Source organism: Otolemur garnettii, unplaced genomic scaffold, assembly GCF_000181295.1.
Source record: "Otolemur garnettii isolate 467f Iridium unplaced genomic scaffold, OtoGar3 scaffold00273, whole genome shotgun sequence".
NCBI classification, from domain to species: Eukaryota; Metazoa; Chordata; class Mammalia; order Primates; family Galagidae; genus Otolemur; species Otolemur garnettii.
Window position 1 is genome coordinate 946,853 of NW_003852668.1, and position 18,486 is coordinate 965,338.

General features: G+C 45.2%; 1 protein-coding gene and 1 long non-coding RNA gene across 3 annotated transcripts in view; one reads left to right on the plus strand and one right to left on the minus strand.

Annotated features, from left to right (window-relative positions):
* LOC111722529 overlaps positions 1 to 2,070 on the plus strand; it is a 12,531-nt gene extending 10,461 nt beyond the window's left edge. The window contains exon 3 of the long non-coding RNA XR_002771309.1: positions 4 to 2,070. This is a non-coding gene — a long non-coding RNA (uncharacterized LOC111722529). The remainder of the gene's footprint in view (positions 1 to 3) is intronic.
* TRPM8 (transient receptor potential cation channel subfamily M member 8) overlaps positions 1 to 18,486 on the minus strand; it is a 91,000-nt gene that overhangs the window by 53,923 nt on the left and 18,591 nt on the right. For both annotated transcript variants that reach the window (XM_023508751.1, XM_023508752.1), the window contains exons 8-13: positions 16,158 to 16,355; positions 10,388 to 10,490; positions 9,155 to 9,273; positions 4,988 to 5,278; positions 2,660 to 2,755; positions 1,502 to 1,631 (exon numbers count right to left, since the gene is read on the minus strand). In XM_023508751.1, coding sequence (XP_023364519.1) covers positions 1,502 to 1,631; positions 2,660 to 2,755; positions 4,988 to 5,278; positions 9,155 to 9,273; positions 10,388 to 10,490; positions 16,158 to 16,355 — 937 coding nt within the window. The remainder of the gene's footprint in view (positions 1 to 1,501; positions 1,632 to 2,659; positions 2,756 to 4,987; positions 5,279 to 9,154; positions 9,274 to 10,387; positions 10,491 to 16,157; positions 16,356 to 18,486) is intronic.

An 18,486-nucleotide genomic window follows, 5' to 3' on the forward strand; every position in this document is an offset into this window, starting at 1 on the left:
GAGGTGGCCAGCTGTGGAGGCTCCACCAGGAGCTCTGAGGGTGTGGCCTAGGGAGGTGGCCAGCTGTGGAGGCTCCACCAGGAGCTCTGAGGGTGTGGCCTAGGGAGGTGGCCAGCTGTGGAGGGTCTCCTGTATTCCATTGCCTAATGACAAAGAAATTGGAGTGTAGATTGTCAGAGGAAACTTTTTTAAAAGTCAAGATATTAGGAACCATTGCCTAATTGAGGTCATCTGGAAGTGACCATAATATCCTTAAAATTTTAGTACATTAAAAGAAATAATTAGACATCTTTTTCCTAACACAGAGAAGCTAGAAAACCTTTTACATTAAAGAAGACGAGAGCCAAGCACAGAGGCACACAGCACATCACAAACTAAAACCCACCAGGTGAAAACAGAAAACGGAGGAGGCCAACACCTCTCTGCTGGTTGGAGGCGACTTCCTGATTCATCACAGGCTGAATGACCTGGCCTCTGCACAGAGGCACTGACAAGCTTTGTTCACGGACTAAACAGCACACAGAGGTCACAGGTCCTGCAACGCTCAGGACGCCCGTCCCCTCCTCCACGCCAGGTAATGAGCAATCTCACCGCAGCCCCCACAGAAAGCTCAGAGTCTCCTGACTTCCAGGAAGCACACAACTGGCAGCACCGGCCATTACTGGAGTCACCTGTGGGGATTTGGGGCTGGGGAAGCAGCCCACGATGCTGCTCGGGCCGCTGCCTCTGCCGTCAGTGCTAACCACACGTGTCGCAGACCCAGAGGGCTGGAGTCTTTGGCAGAATATTTCTGTATATGAAACTGACAGGCTAACTTGTTAGTTCAAAAGTCAGGGTAAATCTCAGACCTGTCACAGTGTTGTAACAGCAAAACACAAGTCTAAAATCCAAAGAAACAAAAAAACCCTGCACACCCAAGCATGTTCACTCTTAGAAACATCCACAGGGGCCAGGGCCTGGAGGCTGTGGCTTCTGTGTACCCAGATCTTGGGGCCTGCAGCCCTCAGTAAGGCTGGCAGGGAGAGCTCCGACATGCCGCTAACCTCAGCCACCTGGCCCGCGAGTGTCACACATGGCAGACCTGCCCCCACTGTGGTGTCCTATCACTAGGGACTTGAGTGTCACACGTGGCAGACCTTCCCCCACTGTGGTGTCCTATCACCAAGGACTCGAGTGTCACACACGGCAGACCTGCCCCCACTGTGGTGTCCTGTCACCAGAGACTCAAGTGTCACATGTGGCAGACCTGCCTCCACTGTGGTGTCCTGTCACCGGGGACTCGAGTGTCACACACGGCAGACCTGCCCCCACTGTGGTGTCCTGTCACTGGAGACTCAAGTGTCACACATGCAGACCTGCCCCCACTGTGGTGTCCTGTCACCATGGACTCAAGTGTCACATGTGGCAAACTGCCCCCACTGTGGTGTCCTGTCACTGGGGACTCGAGTGTCACACACGACAGACCTGCCCCCACTGTGGTGTCCTGTCACTGGGGACTCACCGACGGCACGGGTCTCATACTCATTCGCCAGCTCCTCAGACTCCCCAGCAGCATTGATATCATTCTTCACTTTGGCCAGAGTCTTCAGGAGCTTGCTGGCCCCCAAGGCTGCCAGAGTACAGCCCCTGGTCTTTTCATGGGGGGGGGGGGTGGAGAATTTTACAGTTAATTCATAACGCCTTCAAGTCAACACTCCTCAGAGGAGGAACTCATGGCAGAGGAGGCAATGGTAGAATCTAAACTGTTCCTAATGATGCAAAGTAAAATTTGTAATGAGCACAAAATAACCCTGAGCCTGGATGTGCTTGAGGTCTTGAACTTGGAATCAGCATACAAAATATCATATCAAGATAAAGTCATGAGAAAATGACAGAAGACAATGATGGTAGGAGGTCTGACTAACCCTCTCTCATACTGACACATCTCCAAGAGTTGGTGGGGGGGAGGATAAGAACACAGAAGACCCAGACAACATTCCCAGAAAGGCTGCCTGAATTCCATATCCAATTTCATTCTCTAAAAATTGAGAATGGAGTGCACATATCCATATATCGTTTACAAAAATTATTCCATGCTAAATAAAAAAGAAAATTCTCAAAATATTTTCCAAAGCAGAATTTTTCACAGGTCCTGCTTCCTGTCCGTAATGAGAAAATGGCATCACAGCTCACAGGAACCTCAAACTCTCGGGCTCAAGTGACTTCCTTGCCTCAGCCTCCCAAGTAGCTGGGACTACAGGCACCTGCCACAATGCCTGGTTATTTTTAGAGATGGGGGTCTCACTCTAGCTCAGGTTGGTCTCGAACCTGTGAGCTCAGACAATCCAGAGTGCTAGGATTACAGACATGAGCCACCACGCCCAACCCTAGAAATTAACTTTTAAAATTAAATTTAAAAACTTTATCCACCCAGAAACAGTCACACCCTCACCCATACACACACCCCACAGAAGCAGATGCCTACCAGGTTGCCCACCAAGAACAATTGACTTGCAGGAACCACTCCCCAAACACATTAACAGAGGTACAACCATGTTCATGGACATCAGATGTCCTTGTTAGTGATGATTTCAATTAGGCACATGAGTTTTGAGAAGATCAGACCTGCTATAACAATGCACACATTTGGCATAGATCTGGTGTGGGCTTAGACACCTACCTGTTCCCATATGACTTTGGAGAGTTCCTTCTTGTTCTGAAGAATGGCCCAGATGAACAGTGCTTGCAGGGGGTGCCGGGTAATAGGAGACACATCCTGGAGGGGGGAAGCATACAGTCAGCATGTGCAAAGGGAAATCATTTCAGGGGCCCCTCTGTCACAATAAAAGTGGGAACAGAAAGCCCTGGGATGGAGCCCCACATTGGGAGGATCTGCAGCTTTGTGTATGAGTCCATTTTAACAGCATAGGGACCAGTGATGAGATTTTCATCTCTGCACCTCACTGGGTGGTCTAATTTGACACAAAATCTTTTATCTATTATAAAAGGCAAAGTACAACATAGATAGAGAAGTATAAAGGTTGAAATAAAATGTGCTGAGAGTAATTTAAAAACTGAATGACAGCCCAAAGAGAAAACAATTCCTTCTCATCCTATAAATCTGTTTCTCTTCTAGAAAAGAATCTTTCAAACTAAATCCCAACTTTCCTACAGTTTAAGTTCAATTTTATCCCAACTTAAAACTAGACCTATTTCTTTGGACTGTTAAAGATTTGATTCCTAATACATCAGTTAGAACCCCAGCTCCTATTCAGCCTGGTGTACCTTCCAGCGGAAGCTTTCCAGATAGAAAATTCTTACAAGTTGTACCAGTACGTAAAATGCACGAGGTACAGTTATGCATATTGCAAAGGGATTTAACATAAATAGAGTGGAACAGAAGCTCTCTAAATGCTTCCAATTCCTGCAAACACTCAGCTCACTTACATTTTTGCAACATATACCTGCGTGTGAGCTTGTGCGTGCACACACACACATGCACAGAATCATTACAAAAGATAATGATCTCGTCTGGGTTCTGCCAGAAGCAATCCTGAGATAAGAATTGGAGGTAAGCAGCTTATTCAATTCAATGAAAATCAATAGAGGAGTGAAGAAATGCTATCAGAAAGGAAAGAAACCTCACTTATTTAAGTGTTGTGTTTAGACATTTATACTCTACTATCAATATATTTGACATGTACCCTTGCAATAAAAAAAAAACAAACGAGAAAATTAACTATATTTAAAAAAAATAAAAGAAACCAAGAAAAGATGCATTATCACCTAAGCTATCTCACTGGGTAACTAGAGATGAGCCCCCAGGCAACTCCCAGAGCCAGTGCAGCACAGGCCTCCAGTCGGCCCCTCCGCTCCACCTGGAGGGGGCTCAGGTACGTGGGCACCAATCTCTGATAGTCACAGGGGTTGGCAACTGGAAACAGGGCTGCCCTGACTTAAAGCAAGAGGCCCGGGAGTAAGGTGGTGCCTACACAGCTTCCTGTCATGAATGCAGCATATTCACAGCCCCTTTTATTCCCAAAAAAACACCTGCCTGTTCTTTAGCCCTTAATATGCTTGTAGAGCAAGGAGCTATTTTAAGGAAATCACATCCAGTGGGCTAAGACTTGGGTCCCCAACCCACAGGACAAGGAGCAGTACCAGTCCATGGCCTGTTAAGAACCAGGCTGCACAGCAGGAGGTGAGCAGAGGGCAAGTGAGTGAGGCTTCATCTGTATTAACAGCCGCTCTCCATCCCTCTCATCACCGCCTGAGCTCCGCCTCCTATCAGATCAGCAACAGCATTAGATTCTCATGGGAGCATGGACCCTGCTATAAACCACATGGGAAGGATCTAGACAGCACCTCTTTATGAGAATCTAATGCCTGATGATCAGAGATGGAGCTGTAATGTGCTGGAGTCATCCCTAAACTATCCTCCCAACAGGTCTATAGAAAAACTATCTTTTGTAAAACTGGTCCTTGGTATCTAAAAGGTGGGGGACCACTGGGCTAAGGCATGGGCAGGGGACCACTGGGCTAAGACACGAGCAGGGGACCACTGGGCCAAGACATGGGCAGGGGACCACTGGGCTAAGACATGGGCAGGGGACCACTGGGCCAAGACATGGGCAGGGGACCACTGGGCTAAGACGTGGGCAGGGGACCACTGGGCTAAGACATGGACAGGGGACCACTGGGCTAAGACATGGGCAGGGGACCACTGGCCTAAGATTTGAGCAGGGGACCACTTGTTTGTCCCTGTTCCCTGTTAGATGTCTCCAGAATGTATACCACACCCAGCTGTGCAATTATGAAAACTACAACCAGTTTAAACATAGCATGCAGTGTAATGCAAGATTATTAGAAGCCTTGCCAGGTAGAGCCTCAGTTTAAGTAAAGGCAACGTCATGTGTTAACTACCTCATGGCAGGGGGTGGGAAAGACAGAGGTAGAGATATTTTTTGAAGGAAGACTCAAAATATCAGAGCATTCTCCCAGTACATACGTGGAATTCTACGTCCAAATCATCCCTGCTATTTCTGTCTTCCTTCCGGAAGCCTCTCCGGAAGTTTGCGACCAGTTTCCAGACAAAGGTGAGGAGGGCGTCGTTGTAGGAATTCTTGGCAATCTGCAGGTTCCGGTACACAAGGGTGCTGAAGTGGCTGGAGAAGAGCTCGGTGAGCACGTCGTGGGTGAGGAACTTGCGCAGGTTCAAGCCATTCTCCAGAAAGAGGCGGACAAACTTGGGTCTGTCCTTTATGAGAGCTGTGAACATGACCTCCTGAAGGTCTGCAGACTAAAGGGAAAGAGCAGAGCGGCACTAACAAGGCTGGGACAGTAACAGGAAGAACACAGAAGGCATTTTTCTTTCTCAGCCACAGAGTAACAGTATTTTCAACTTCTCTTTCAATCCTGTCTTGAGAGGAAAATTTATCTTTTCAGTTTCAACATGGCATCAGATTATAATTTGAACATCCAAACAGGGGGAATGGTGTGGTGGAATCTTTGTAATTGGTTAGATGTGAACTTGGATGTGACCTGCCTCTTGCTACTTCAAAGGGGAGATAAAAATACCCAATATAGAGACGACATTGCCCCCAAAATTTACCCTGGTATCTGACATAGAGGAAACACTCAATCAGGGGTAGGGGTCACAGACCACCTGAAGGAATCTCTCTGCAGTCTACACTAGACACCCACCATGAGCTGACCACCAGTGTGGACCCTGTACTCTGTGCCATGGGGTCTGCTGCCCTTCACAGATGCCTGTGCACCTTCCGTTATGCTGACCATGTTCCCAAATGCAGGGGTCAAGATGGGATCCATCAAGCCATGGGCAAGTCACATGCCACCAAGCAAATGCCCAGTCACGTTACATCCCAGTGAGTCACCAGGACACTTGACAATTAGATTTGATAGTCAGTTATCTATCTTAACTGTACTTTCCATACTTCCAATAAAACTTAACCCATGGAAACTCACTGAGAATCTCAAGAAAGATAAGCAGTGCTCACTGCAGACACAGCCCGGAGGGCTGTGGCCAGGGCAGCTCTCAGATGTGGGTCAGTGTCCTCCGCAGTACTTCTTACAGTGGAGTTCTATTTAACAACTTTCAAAAACTAGAAGATTCATTAAAACCTATATTCCCAGCATTGAAATCCAGATTAAGAGTAAAAACCAGCAGCTCTGGCAACACAGGACCTGTTGGCTGGAGCCAAGAGGCAGCTGCCTCAGGAGCCTGGGCTCTTGGTCCCACTGTCCCACACCCATTGGTGGCCAGCAGCCCCCTTCACTCACTTGCAGGGCTTGCCTGAATCCTGCTCTAGGCGAGTGTCCTCTGCCATGGGCCACATAAATGGTTTCATTTTGTCTAATGTTGGTCTCATGGGGCTCACACATCATCTACAGGGTGACCTGTCAGGGTCCCATGAGTCCTCACTGTGTATGCAGCTAGGCTTAGTGGTGGGAGTGGCCACCCCTGGGAAGGTGACAACTGTGCTTTCTCCCTTGTCCTCAAAGCAAGTGTCCCCTGTGGCCAGCATCTCCTATTTCTTTCTGTTAGTAAATCCATTTGCCTTTCCATCAGGCACACACTTGCTAGCACAGGGCAGTGGTTCTCAGCCTTTAATCAGAGGCCCCTCAGGGCTTGTTAAAACATACACTGCCAAGAGTCAGCCTTGGATGTCTGATCTAGAGGGTCCAAGGCTAAAGGAGTCTGAGGATTTGCATGGTGATAAGTCCCAGGTTATGCCCAGCTTCCCCCAGTCCAGGGACCACCCCTTGAGGACCACTAGCAAATGGGAAAGAGAAAAGGCTTGAGGTCAGATACATCTCTCTTTTCAAACCTTGACTCTACCATTATCTGGCCATGTGACCCAAAAGACTGTGTCTCTGAGCCTCAGTTCTCTGTTCTATGAAACCAGAGGTTGTGAGGATGAAATGAGCTAACACATACCAAGGTCTTTTCAGAGATTTGAGTTCAGAGCAGGTCCTCAAAAAAATCAGTAACCCCTCTGCTATGACACCCACAGAACCCTGGTTTAATAGCCAGCAAAATGAGGGAATCCTCCTGTGGATTGGTATGAGGGGCAAGCACACTAACACAACAGAACTGATTCATGCACTACAAAAAGCTACACAGACATTATCATTATTCCAAAGATTTTAACATTTAAACAAATGGTGTTTGAAGTGTGTCAGTGATCTAAGCCCTTCAGAAATATTGTCTGATTTAATCACCCTAGCCACTCAATGAGGTGGGTACTGCTATTATTGTCATCTCCATTTTCAGATGAGCAGTGATGTGCTGGTAAATGTTTAACCACCAGCTCTCTGAAAGAAAATACAGGCACTGATTTGTAGTGTGTGCCAATTCCCATGGTGTAAATACTCCCACCGTGGCCAATTCTCAGCTACCAAGGTGGCATAGTTAGAATCTAGCATACAGATACATTGCCAACATTCAGAACACAGATAATAAATAGTAAACATAGTCAAAGAATTAGAGAATGATGAGTGTTGATTATTACCTTTGTTTTCATAATATCTGTATAATTCTATGTTGGCACAATTTAAGTTTTAATAATGACTATATTTAACAACCAACTCACAAAATCCCTAAAAATTTAGCAGTTGGTTCTTACAAGCCAGTACCAGCTGCCCCCAATATATCACCATAGGAAGACACTGAGGCCTAGAGAGGTTATTTGCCCAAAGTCATGTGGATGGGCTGGCAGCACAGTCCAAACCCTTAACTATTATTCCCTTCACCTTTAACAATCTTTAGCTAAGCTAATAGAATTAAATGCTCCCTTTGATATGTGCCTGAGTTTATGTTTATTTGTTCCATGTGACTTTACTTGAATAGAACATTTCACACAAAATGTAATTTGTTTATGAATCAATTACCTAGATCAATTTACAGTTCCACTGTCCCTAACTAAAACCTTGTAATGTGCCATAGGGTTCATTATATTGAAGAGATCAAATAAAGGATAATGCTTGCTAAAGGAAAGAAAAACTTAAATTTATAAGCCATTAGTTTACCTGCACTGCTAGCATTAAAACTGATCGCATGTTAATATAAATCAAGTCTTTGATTGTACAGTGATAGGCTCAAAGGTGTTTCCTGAACCCGGCAGATAAGGATGAAAGTTAGGAATTACACACATTTGCAAATCTATGCCTACAGGTATAAAATTAAATATCTTCTTGCTGCCCACTAATGACTGAAATTAATTTGGAAGAGCTAAAAGCAAAGATGCACCCTTGCGAACAGGGTGACAGTTGATAATTATCTCCATTGAGTGGGCTCCCAAGGCTGATTGGACTTTAATTGTACACAAGAGGACACTGTTGGGAATAAGACCTCAAAACACTAATCAAATTGAAAAATGAGAAAAGACAAACTGTTGGAAAAGTCTACAGTTTGTGTTGTGTGGGCAGCTTCCATATCGAAGGAGCTCATTTGCCCAAGAGAGTCCCAAGCGCCTAGCTCTAGGACTTTCACTGACCGTCTCTGATGGAGGTGTTCCACTTTTCCTTATGTGTCTCACTGCTAACAATTCACTTTTCATCTAGCAGGTGGGGTGGGGAGCAGAGCAGTGCTGCCGCCTTGATTTTTAGTCAAGCTACTTCCAATCATCCTATACACATACTTCTGCCCACGCTCTCCCAGGAGGAGAGCTGCACCCCCACACCCAGATCGGAAATCACCTTTCACATAGTGGTCAAAGGCTCTGGGGAACTGATATTACCTTACATTATTTACTTTTACTTACCATATTCCACTTACTTTTATCTCTTCACAACAAACCTCCAAGTCAGGGGTCCTCAAACTTTTTAAACAGGGGACCAGTTCACTGTCCCTCAGACCCTTGGAGGGCCAGACTGTGGGCCTGGGACAAGTCAGCTGCTAAGCAGGACAGGCAGCGGCAGCAAAAACACCCAGTGGGCCGGATAAATGTCCTTGGCGGGCTGTATGTGGCCCGCGGGCCGTAGTTTGAGGACCCCTGGTCCAAGTCAATGTTGTTACCCCATACTATAGGTGCGGAAATCAAGACTCAGCAACACTGATGTACTAGAACAGAATAATCTTTCACAAGATTCAATACTGAAGACCGTGTCAGAAGTGGACGAGCCATCGTCCAGCCCCAGGAGGGCTTCATATTACCTCCCATCGGCGGTCATTGGTGAAAATCTCATCATTGGCTAAGTCCAGCTGGTTCCACTCCAGCAGAAGCTTCAGCTGCCCGTTCCAGTTATCCTTATCCTGCTCGTTGGTGCTGAAAGCTGTGAGAGAGCAAGACAAGAACCAACTCGCCAAAGGCCCAGGAATCAGTCAGAACCACCCACGTGGCAAGTCGCCAGAGCCACTTATCAAGGTGATGCTGAACAAGTTCTTTCCGATTCAGACACTCAGCTCTTTCATTTCACTGTTTCCGTTCATTCCGACCCACATTCTGTATGTTCTAAAGTGTGTAATGAGGATCAACTCAGGCACAGTAATATCTCTCCACTGCGTATCCTACAGCGTAACAACGGTGTCATGGAATTTCCCCACAGATTCAGATTCTGTGAGTGTTACACTTAGAGGGCCATGTCTAACCTATACTCTATCTAAATCTGCAGAACAATGAGCCCTTTTACGATGTTTCTCTTGTCTTTCCCAGAGCTAATATTTTCTGTATCTACCTATCTCCACAGAGAAAATTCCATTTTTGTAAATACCTTTATAACCAAGTTTCTAGCAAGCATAATAAGAATAATTCTAATAAATAACTAAGGTTTAAACCTCATTTCCTGTGTGCCTGAGTAATTTACATTTATTAACCAGGCAGTTCAACTCTAGATGGCATGCCTTCACCAAGGACCTATTTACTACAGGGAAGATCCAGTTTGATGGAATTCTAAGACAGCAAAGACCAGAGATGAGAAGTTTCTAATGCAAGGTTCATTCCTGAGCTTCCAGATATTTGTAAACCCCTGAAATTGAAAGCAAAATGACTTATGTGTGTGACATGAATATGCATGTGGGTGCACACACATATATGTGGAACTCTAGGATAAAAGTGCATGGATTTGTCACATTGTCAAAGGAGGCTGAGTCTCAAAAAATATATATATTAATATATTTTCAACCACTGATGGGAACAGCTCTTTGGAGAGTACTGTGATTGTGTTTGATCAGTATTTTAATGACATGGACATTGTCATTCTATCAAATACAACCAAGGAGATTTGCTTCACCAGGAATAGTAGTTATTCTAGCTTCCAATCTATGATAATCAAAGTTAAATGCACACATTTATTCTAATAAAGCTGTTTTATGAAAGAAATGCAAGTCATGAAAAGCCACAAAAAGCACCATGAACCTGAAACTTCAAACAGAGCTATTTTTACTCACCTTTGTACAGAGCATAGGAGATAGCATTGCTCACGATTTCATCCCCAGCTTCTTCCATTTTAATAACTGTTAATAGGTGAGAACTTTCAAGAATTTCCTTGAGCTGGAAACATTGAAAGAACCAAGTTGTCAGCCAACTGATTTTAGGTATGAGGAGCATAAACTTCACTCCTTGGGTGAGAGCTATTTTATCCCACTGTTTTTAAAAGACTCCCGCTAGGGGAATTCCAGGCCTTCTTCCCATCACTTCTAATTTCTCAATTGTAATAAGGAATCCTTGGTCATAATGAGAATAAAATATTGGTTATATAAGAGCACATACATCAAAACCATATCAAAACTCATACATTAGCCCCTATCAAAAAGCCAAGAGCCTCTGACTAGGGCATTGTGTGTATGTGTCTATCACAAAGCCTGGCACATGGTGGGGATTCAGGTGTTGAATGAGAAAACAAATGAAGAAAGGACAACAAAAGACCAGAGACCCCGCTCAGGTGTGGTCATAAAGACTTAAACAGGGCTCGGCACCTGTGGCTCAAGCGGCTAAGGCGCCAGCCACATACACCTGAGCTGGCGGGTTCGAATCCAGCCTGGGCCTGCCAAACAATGATGGCTGCAACCAAAAAATAGCCAGGCATTGTGGCGGATGCCTGTAGTCCCAGCTACTTGGGAGGTGGAGGCAGGAGACTCGCTTGAGCCCAGGAGTTAGGAGGTTGCTGTGACCTGTGATGCCACGGCACTCTACCCAGGGGGACAGCTTGAGGCTCTGTCTCAAAAAAAAAAAAAAAAAAGAAGACTTAAACAGTAGGAGAGAGAAGTTCAAATACAGACAAGAACTGGTAGGACTTGGCAACTGGAAGAAGAACAAGAATTTGCTATGTTATCCTTTGTGATTTTTCCAGTAATGTTTAATCTTAAAACATGTTTTTAAAATTAAGGCACCCCAGAATTCCAAGGTTTTGAACATTGGAGAGCCTGGCAGGAGCTTGGTGAGGAAGGCTTCTTCCTTCCAGAGGAGGAAGCAGATCTGACCTCAGTTAGCCTGTCGAGGTACTAGTGGGTTTTCCTGGGAGCATTTGGAGGTGAGGATCTGGAGCTGCCGGGAGCCTCAGCTGGAGAGGGGAGAGGAGGGTCAGGGTGCAGCCTCTGGAAGGCGGAAATGTGGGGACGAAGAACAGCATCCCTCGGGTCTGGAAATTAGGAGGTAAGCTTGTGAGGCTGCAGTTTCCTAGAAAGGTAGTGATGGAGGCCTTGGTTCAGAAGATGCTGCACCCCACTGGGTGACAGGAAGTGAATGAAAACTGAAGAAAAACATAAACCACGGGGATTCTGAGGGTGAGAGTGGGCGGAGATGACAGAATGAAGGGAAAAGCCCTCTCCACCTGGCTGCAGCCTTGTTCAGGCTGAAGATAAGAAATGACCAGCCAGGGAAAGGGGTGCAGGTCTCAAGATCATGGGGCACAAGTGGACAGTACTAAGAGGTTCTTTTTATTTTCCTTTGAAATAAAAAGGAAGAAAATGCATATGGACACAGCATAAAGTGATTGGACCCAGAGACCACTGCAGGGGTCTCCTGTCTGGCATCTCCTCCCCACAAACTCTGGTGTCCTCTCAGCCTCCTCCCCACTGGAGCCAGTGTGAACTTTCTTGAGCACAACCCTGGTTGTATTTTCTCCCTCCTTCAAACCTTTCGACAATGTCCCATTACACCTGGACCAGAAGAAACAATGTCCAGGGAACTACCTGGTTTGGGCCCCACAAGCTCATAAGCTTTTACCCGCAATATCCACCATCACTGCCGTCTTTCAGCTCCTTGGCTGTGCCATGCTTGCCCATCACCTCAGGACCTTTGCATGTGCTGTCCCCACCATCACCTCATTAACTCCGTCCATCCTTTTAGATCTCAGCTCCCATGTCACTTTGAGAAGCCTTCCAGAAAGCCCCAAACCAGGTACATGCCCTTCCATGTCCACATTACTTTTCTTCAAAACATCATTTCAGTTTGAAATTATACAATGCACTGTGTTGTAATCACTCAACATGAACCCTTTTCCAACTTCTTTTCCCTTTTGGGGGCTACAGACTCCTTCTGCTGGGTACATGATTCTTTCTGAAGTATGATTATTTCAGAACCTGGTACACAGTATGTGCCCAATGTATATCTACTGAATACGTGAGTTAGAATGAATAAATGAACTTGGTTATAGACTGTCAAGTTCTTGAGAAGTTGAGGATAACTACGAGCTGGTGGGGCAGCAGGGAGTGATTCCAGGGATCTTCTCCAGGGGGAGAAGGGCAATGGAGCATTTAGAGAGTCAAGAAACCCGGAGTCCAGGTTTTGGGGTCCTCATCCACATATCAGTGGCTTCATCCGGGATTGTTCTGGAAGGTTGCTTAATTAGTGTTTGACTGAATGTATAGATTCATTAATGAATAATTTCACTCTTAAGCTCAATCTTTCAGGAAATCTGTATCAGCTGCAAAATCCCACATGAGTACATAATTAAAATCACAGACTAATTTTTATTATTTATGTATGTCTTCTGATTGACATAATTACAATTATGGTATGTTATTAGCATAGTAGGTATGAATATGAATTAGATCCAAGTCCCAGAAAGGATAATATAATTACACAAGGTAGACTGTGTCTTTGAGCCTGTTACAGATGAGTTGGCTATAACGGTTTTCTTGAACCAGAAACCAAAATCTCTCACCAAGGGTGTGGGAATCCATCAGGCAGCCTGTTTTTTGGACAGTATGTGGTTCAGACCCACAAGCCAAACAGTCAAAGAGGAAAGTCACATGAAAGGGGCCGGTGCCTTCATCGGTGGGGGAGTTAAGAACTACCTACTTTTTCTCTATGGGTATTCCTGAACTGACCCCTGAACTTCTTCCTTCCATCACAGGAAATCACCTTGAGAGTGATAATGAATGGGTAACATCTTACACTGATATGTGCACTTTGGGACTGGCCTATTTGTATGTATAGAATTGACTCAGAGCAGTTAGGTATGAATGTTTAAAGAATCAAAAACGTATAACCACTTTGGAAAGGAAAGACTTGTTTTCCCTGCCAACAGATTTCCATGCAGAAGGGGCCTCATCAGAGCAGCTGCTGAGCCACACTCCTACTCAGGGTGGGCAGTGACCCCGGCCATGCCCAGCCAGCCCTTCCTGGGTCTCTCACTGGGCCCCTCAACCCCGTGCAGAGGGCTAGTGCTCTCGTCTGCAGCCACCACATGCTCAGCCTGTGTCTGGGTGGGCGCATTTGTGTCACTCTGAGACTCAGCATAAGGAGACCCACTGTGGCTGCATCTCTAAGCCACCTCTTTAAACTTTGCCTTCATCACCAATAAAGTGGATATTTTTACCTCCATTTGCCTGATTCTTGTGTCTATCTCTCAACTGAACTCAAAGAAGATAAAAGAAAATCCCAGTCAGAACTTTCATATTAAAGCACGAGTTTTACCTTTTTTTAAAAACTAATTGTAGGAAAAGATACAAGTTCATTTAATGTGGATATACAGGAGCTTTCAGAATAAAAACTCCTGGTTGTACTTCTTGTAGTAAAATCTGAAAAAATGCAACATCTCAGTTAGACATATCATATGCACAATTGCTATGGCATCGTTCAACACCAACGCTGTCTCTCAGTTATGGGAAGAAGGTTCATGTGTGTTTAAGTCCTGAATTTTAGACCAGGAGGCTTAATGCAGAAAAGACTTGTTCCCTGATCATTCTGATTAGCACACTGCCCCCTCCGTACTGTGGGCTGACTGCCCTCTCACAAGAAGCTAAACAAAACCATTAGGCTCCCCCTTCATGTAATTTACTAGAGGGTACTTGGCAGCCTACAAGGTGGGGCTGACTTTTCTCATTATTTACGAGGATTTGGTGTGTTCAGGCTTGCCTTAAATCAGCGTTTCTCAACCTGTGGGTCACAACCCCTTTGTAACAATGCAAATACATCACAACATTAGGAAGGTTGAGAACCATCGCCTTAAATAATGACAAAGGCTACCACAAGCAAGAAGAATTTATCTTTGTTATTCCAGGGCTTTGGTTTGCTGCATTTGATACTTTGAAAACTTTCCACAAGTAGAAATTATTGAAATCCCAGTCCGGTTAAAGAATTTATATATATTTTTTATTTATACCAAACCCAGCATCTGACTCTCAGGCTGAAACAGGTTCTACCATTAAAATAACCCTTGTTGTCCGCAGCCTCTTTCCTTTATGGAAAAATTTCCAAGTGGCAACACCTGCTCCTAAAATATCCAACTAGCAAAGGCCATCTTCGAAGGAGCTGATGTGAGTGTAGCTCCTGATAACCCCGAGAGCTTCAGTCATCGGGAAAACCAAAGTCGAGACAGGTCAACAGCAGTCACGAAACAGACAAAAGTGAGAGAGAGAGAGAGCACAGCACTGGGGGGCAAAATCTTCCCATCAGAATGGCCAATAAGAAGCGGAATATGCATTCCAGGGAGTCTGCATTTGCTACATGATCTAGTGAGAAAGAGGACAGATTCTGTACAGCCCGGGGATACAGGACAGGTGGCCCCCAGCCAGCTCAGCTGAGCTGGGCTGTTGGACCCACAGCCTCTGCCTTAGCGGTGTTGGTGCAGTGGCAGCCGGCAGAGGAACCAGCGGGCTGGAGCGTAAGCAAGGCTGGGGGGAGAGCCTCCCTCCCCCACCGGAGGCTCCAGTAGCCAAAGGGAACCGACAAGCCGGGACCTCTCCTCCCCTTTACACGTAAGACTAAATATGAACCCCTATTTCCTATGCCTACGTCAATTTCATGTAAGTTTCCTAGGCATCAGTTCTGTGAATGGACTGTGTCCATTCATTAGTACATTCATTCACCTTGCCCTGCGGAAGGGACTGTGTCCATTCATTTCCTGGCCTCATGGAGAAGGAACTCATGCAGTGTATATACCACTAGACGGAGAGAGACCTGGAGAGAAACAGAGAGAGCTTTTCTCTCCTGACTTGGATATTCTCTCCCTACTAGAAACTTGAGTGTTTTTTTATTCTTTATCTTTAAATAAATCTGTCTTGCCACTGATCTGTGGTCTGCGGATTTATTCTTCAAATCACCAAGACCAAAAACCTGAAAGTCCCGTATCCCCGGCAGGCCAGCTAAGGCAAGCATTCTGCAGGGTCGGCTTCCCCAGTGGATACACTCGGGGTTTGGCATCTGCATCTCTTCCTTCCCAGGGATTTCGTCTCGTCCCATCATCAACTGATACATGAAAAACTCAGAAGCACCTTTATTGAGTTCATGGTGTGAAATAGGGATTTTCAGCCGGTGTGCCCTGGCACACTGCTGTGCCATGCCAGGATCTTAGATATGCCACAAAAACTTTTAAAGATCATTAATTAAATTACTTTCAAAAGAAGTTCAAAGCACAGTAAGTGTATTATTATTATTATTTGCTCAACATAATTTAAGCATTCCGTGGAAATTTAACTATAGGTTCAAGTGTGCCATAAGATAAAAGAAAGTTGAAAAACACTGGTGTAAAAGAAGGCTCATAAGCTTGTCCAACAGACCTGAATGAATTTAAAGCCTTGTAGGCGGCCCCCAAGGAGGTAAAGATGCTTAGAAGGTCACAAACTAATAGGAGTTTCAATTCCCAGCTAGACATCTAGTTTGGAGCAGATACCAGCAGGTGCAGCTACCAGCGGGGCTGGGTTTTTAAGGCATCCTCCCTTCCCACAGACCCGCTTCTCCTCTCAGCCCTCAGACATGGCCCCACCGACTCACCCATCTGATCCAGTTCTCAGTCTCCTCCTCAGGCAGCCGAGACACCGTGCGAGGTAGAAAACGCACCAGCTTCTCCTTGATGATGGACAACGTCAGGGCATCCTCCACCTCCACCAGGCTGGCGATCACATCGGCAATCTGGCCTGAGCCTTCCACCACTACACAAGGAATTTTACTTTTGATGGAGGTATTGATGGCCTGGGAGAAGGGAGACAGAGTTGGGCAGACGAATGAGATGCCAGTGTGGACAGAACCCAGCTCCAGACGAAGGTTTGAATCCAGTTGGCGAACATAACACAGGGACACGTCCCTGTGCTTTTTCCTTTGGGGCTTTCATCTTAAATCAGACACAAACCAAATGTTGGCAGTGACCTTATAAATGAGAGATGTGATCGGGTTGTATGGCATCCCGTGCCCAAATAAATGCCGTAATAAGAACTCATGTGACCAGCTTGTTTTCCACAAGTGAGGCTTTAAAATATCCCTACATACAAAACAGATCATTCAAAGTATGGACATAACTTGAGTGACAACTATTAAGACTGTAGTTAAAATCATTGTGATAGCTTATCTGATCAAGCGAAGTGTTTTGTGTTATGTTTTTTCATATATTTCTCTCCTCAAATAATTTCCCTTGCTCCTATTGTTAAAAGAGAATAGAAACTTTATGTCTGAGATAAATACCTACTGCACTTTTATTTCCTTTATAATAACTGCAGAAGTCAGACTAGGTTTTAAAAATTTGAATCTTGTAAGGTAAAGGTGCGTTCACATTAGCTCATTCAAGATGTTTTTAGGAGCAGGTGTTGCCACTTGGAAATTTTTCCATAAAAGAAAGTGGCTGCAGACAACAAAGGTTATTTTAATCATAGAGCCTGTTTCAGCCCTAGAGTCAAAGGTTTAATCAAAACAAATACATTCTTTAGCTAGATTCGGATTTCACCAATATTTAGCTGTTGAGAGGGCTTCACTACCTCAAACGCAGCACACAGAAACCCTGAGGTAGTGAAGATAAAGGGGTTTACACATGGGCATGGAAGAAACGGAAAAAGCACTTTATTCCAGCCTGATGCTTTTCTTAGATAAGGCCTCACACCTGAGGCAAAGTGTGTGGTGCCGTGGTAGGGGCTGATGGAGGGTCAGAGCCACAGAGCGGGCAGGGCATGTGCTGGGTGGGTGCTGAGCCAGGGGGAATGAGGAGGCCCCCACTGGGCATGTTCTCCCCCTGCCCTCCTCTCTCCTGGCCCCTCTTCTCTGGCTGGTAACTGGCTGAGTGTTGGTGGAAAACACGGCAGAAACCCAGTGCCTACCCTGCAGCAGCCTCTTCCGTGGTCACACAAGTTCTTATTACGGCATTTGCTTTGGGCACGGGATGCCATACAACCCGATTACATCTCTCACTTATAAGGCCATTGCCAAAGTTTGCCTTACACCCTGGGCCACCAAATATTCTTCCAAACCTAAAATTTGAAAAAAGGTAATATATGCAACTGTCTTTCAACTACTGTTTCTCCATCTTTCTTCCTCTTTGATCTGGCTGCTTTTTTAGCATTCATCTATTGACAATGTCGCATTGAAAAAAAACCTCTTTTAATTTTTTCCTAAAGTCTTGCCCTGAAAGTGTTACTTAGCAGTGGTCTCAACAGTAGCTCTCACAGTAGGTACTCAGGAACTGTCTGTTGAGTGAATGAATGAAAGACTGTTGCTATGTAAAAGAATGAACCAAGGGAAGAGCTAGATTATGGTGCCAAATAACTTCACCAGTAGTTACTCGTAACTCTAGAGAGGTACCCTAGTTAAGAGAGGAGAGAGGATCAGAAGTCTTTAATCTAATTCCTGACTTAGGGTTAAATTACATTAGGGGAAAAGGGGAGAGGTACAAATCAATACGGAAATTAATTTAAAAGAAGAGCTAAAAATTACTTTCTTGTGATGCCCTGTTCCAAGAAAAATGGGCTCTTGAAAATGATGTCTTCCAAAACTGACTACAATGTGATCCCACTGATACTTTTTCTTTAAAAAGAAAAAGTCAAGGCTTGGTGCCCATAGCTCAGTAGTTAGGGCGCCAGCCACATACACCAACAGTGGCAGGTTTGAATCCAGTCCGGGCCTGCTAAACAACAATGACAACCACAACAAAAAATAGCCGGGCACTGTGGCAGGTGCCTGTAGTCCCAGCTACTTGGGAGGCTGAGGCAAGACAATCACTTAAGCCCAAGAGTTTGAGGTTGCTGTGAGCTGTGATACCATGGCACTACTGAGGGTGACATAATGAGACTCTGTGAAAAGAAAGAAAGAAAGAAAGAAAGAAAGAAAGAAAGAAAGAAAG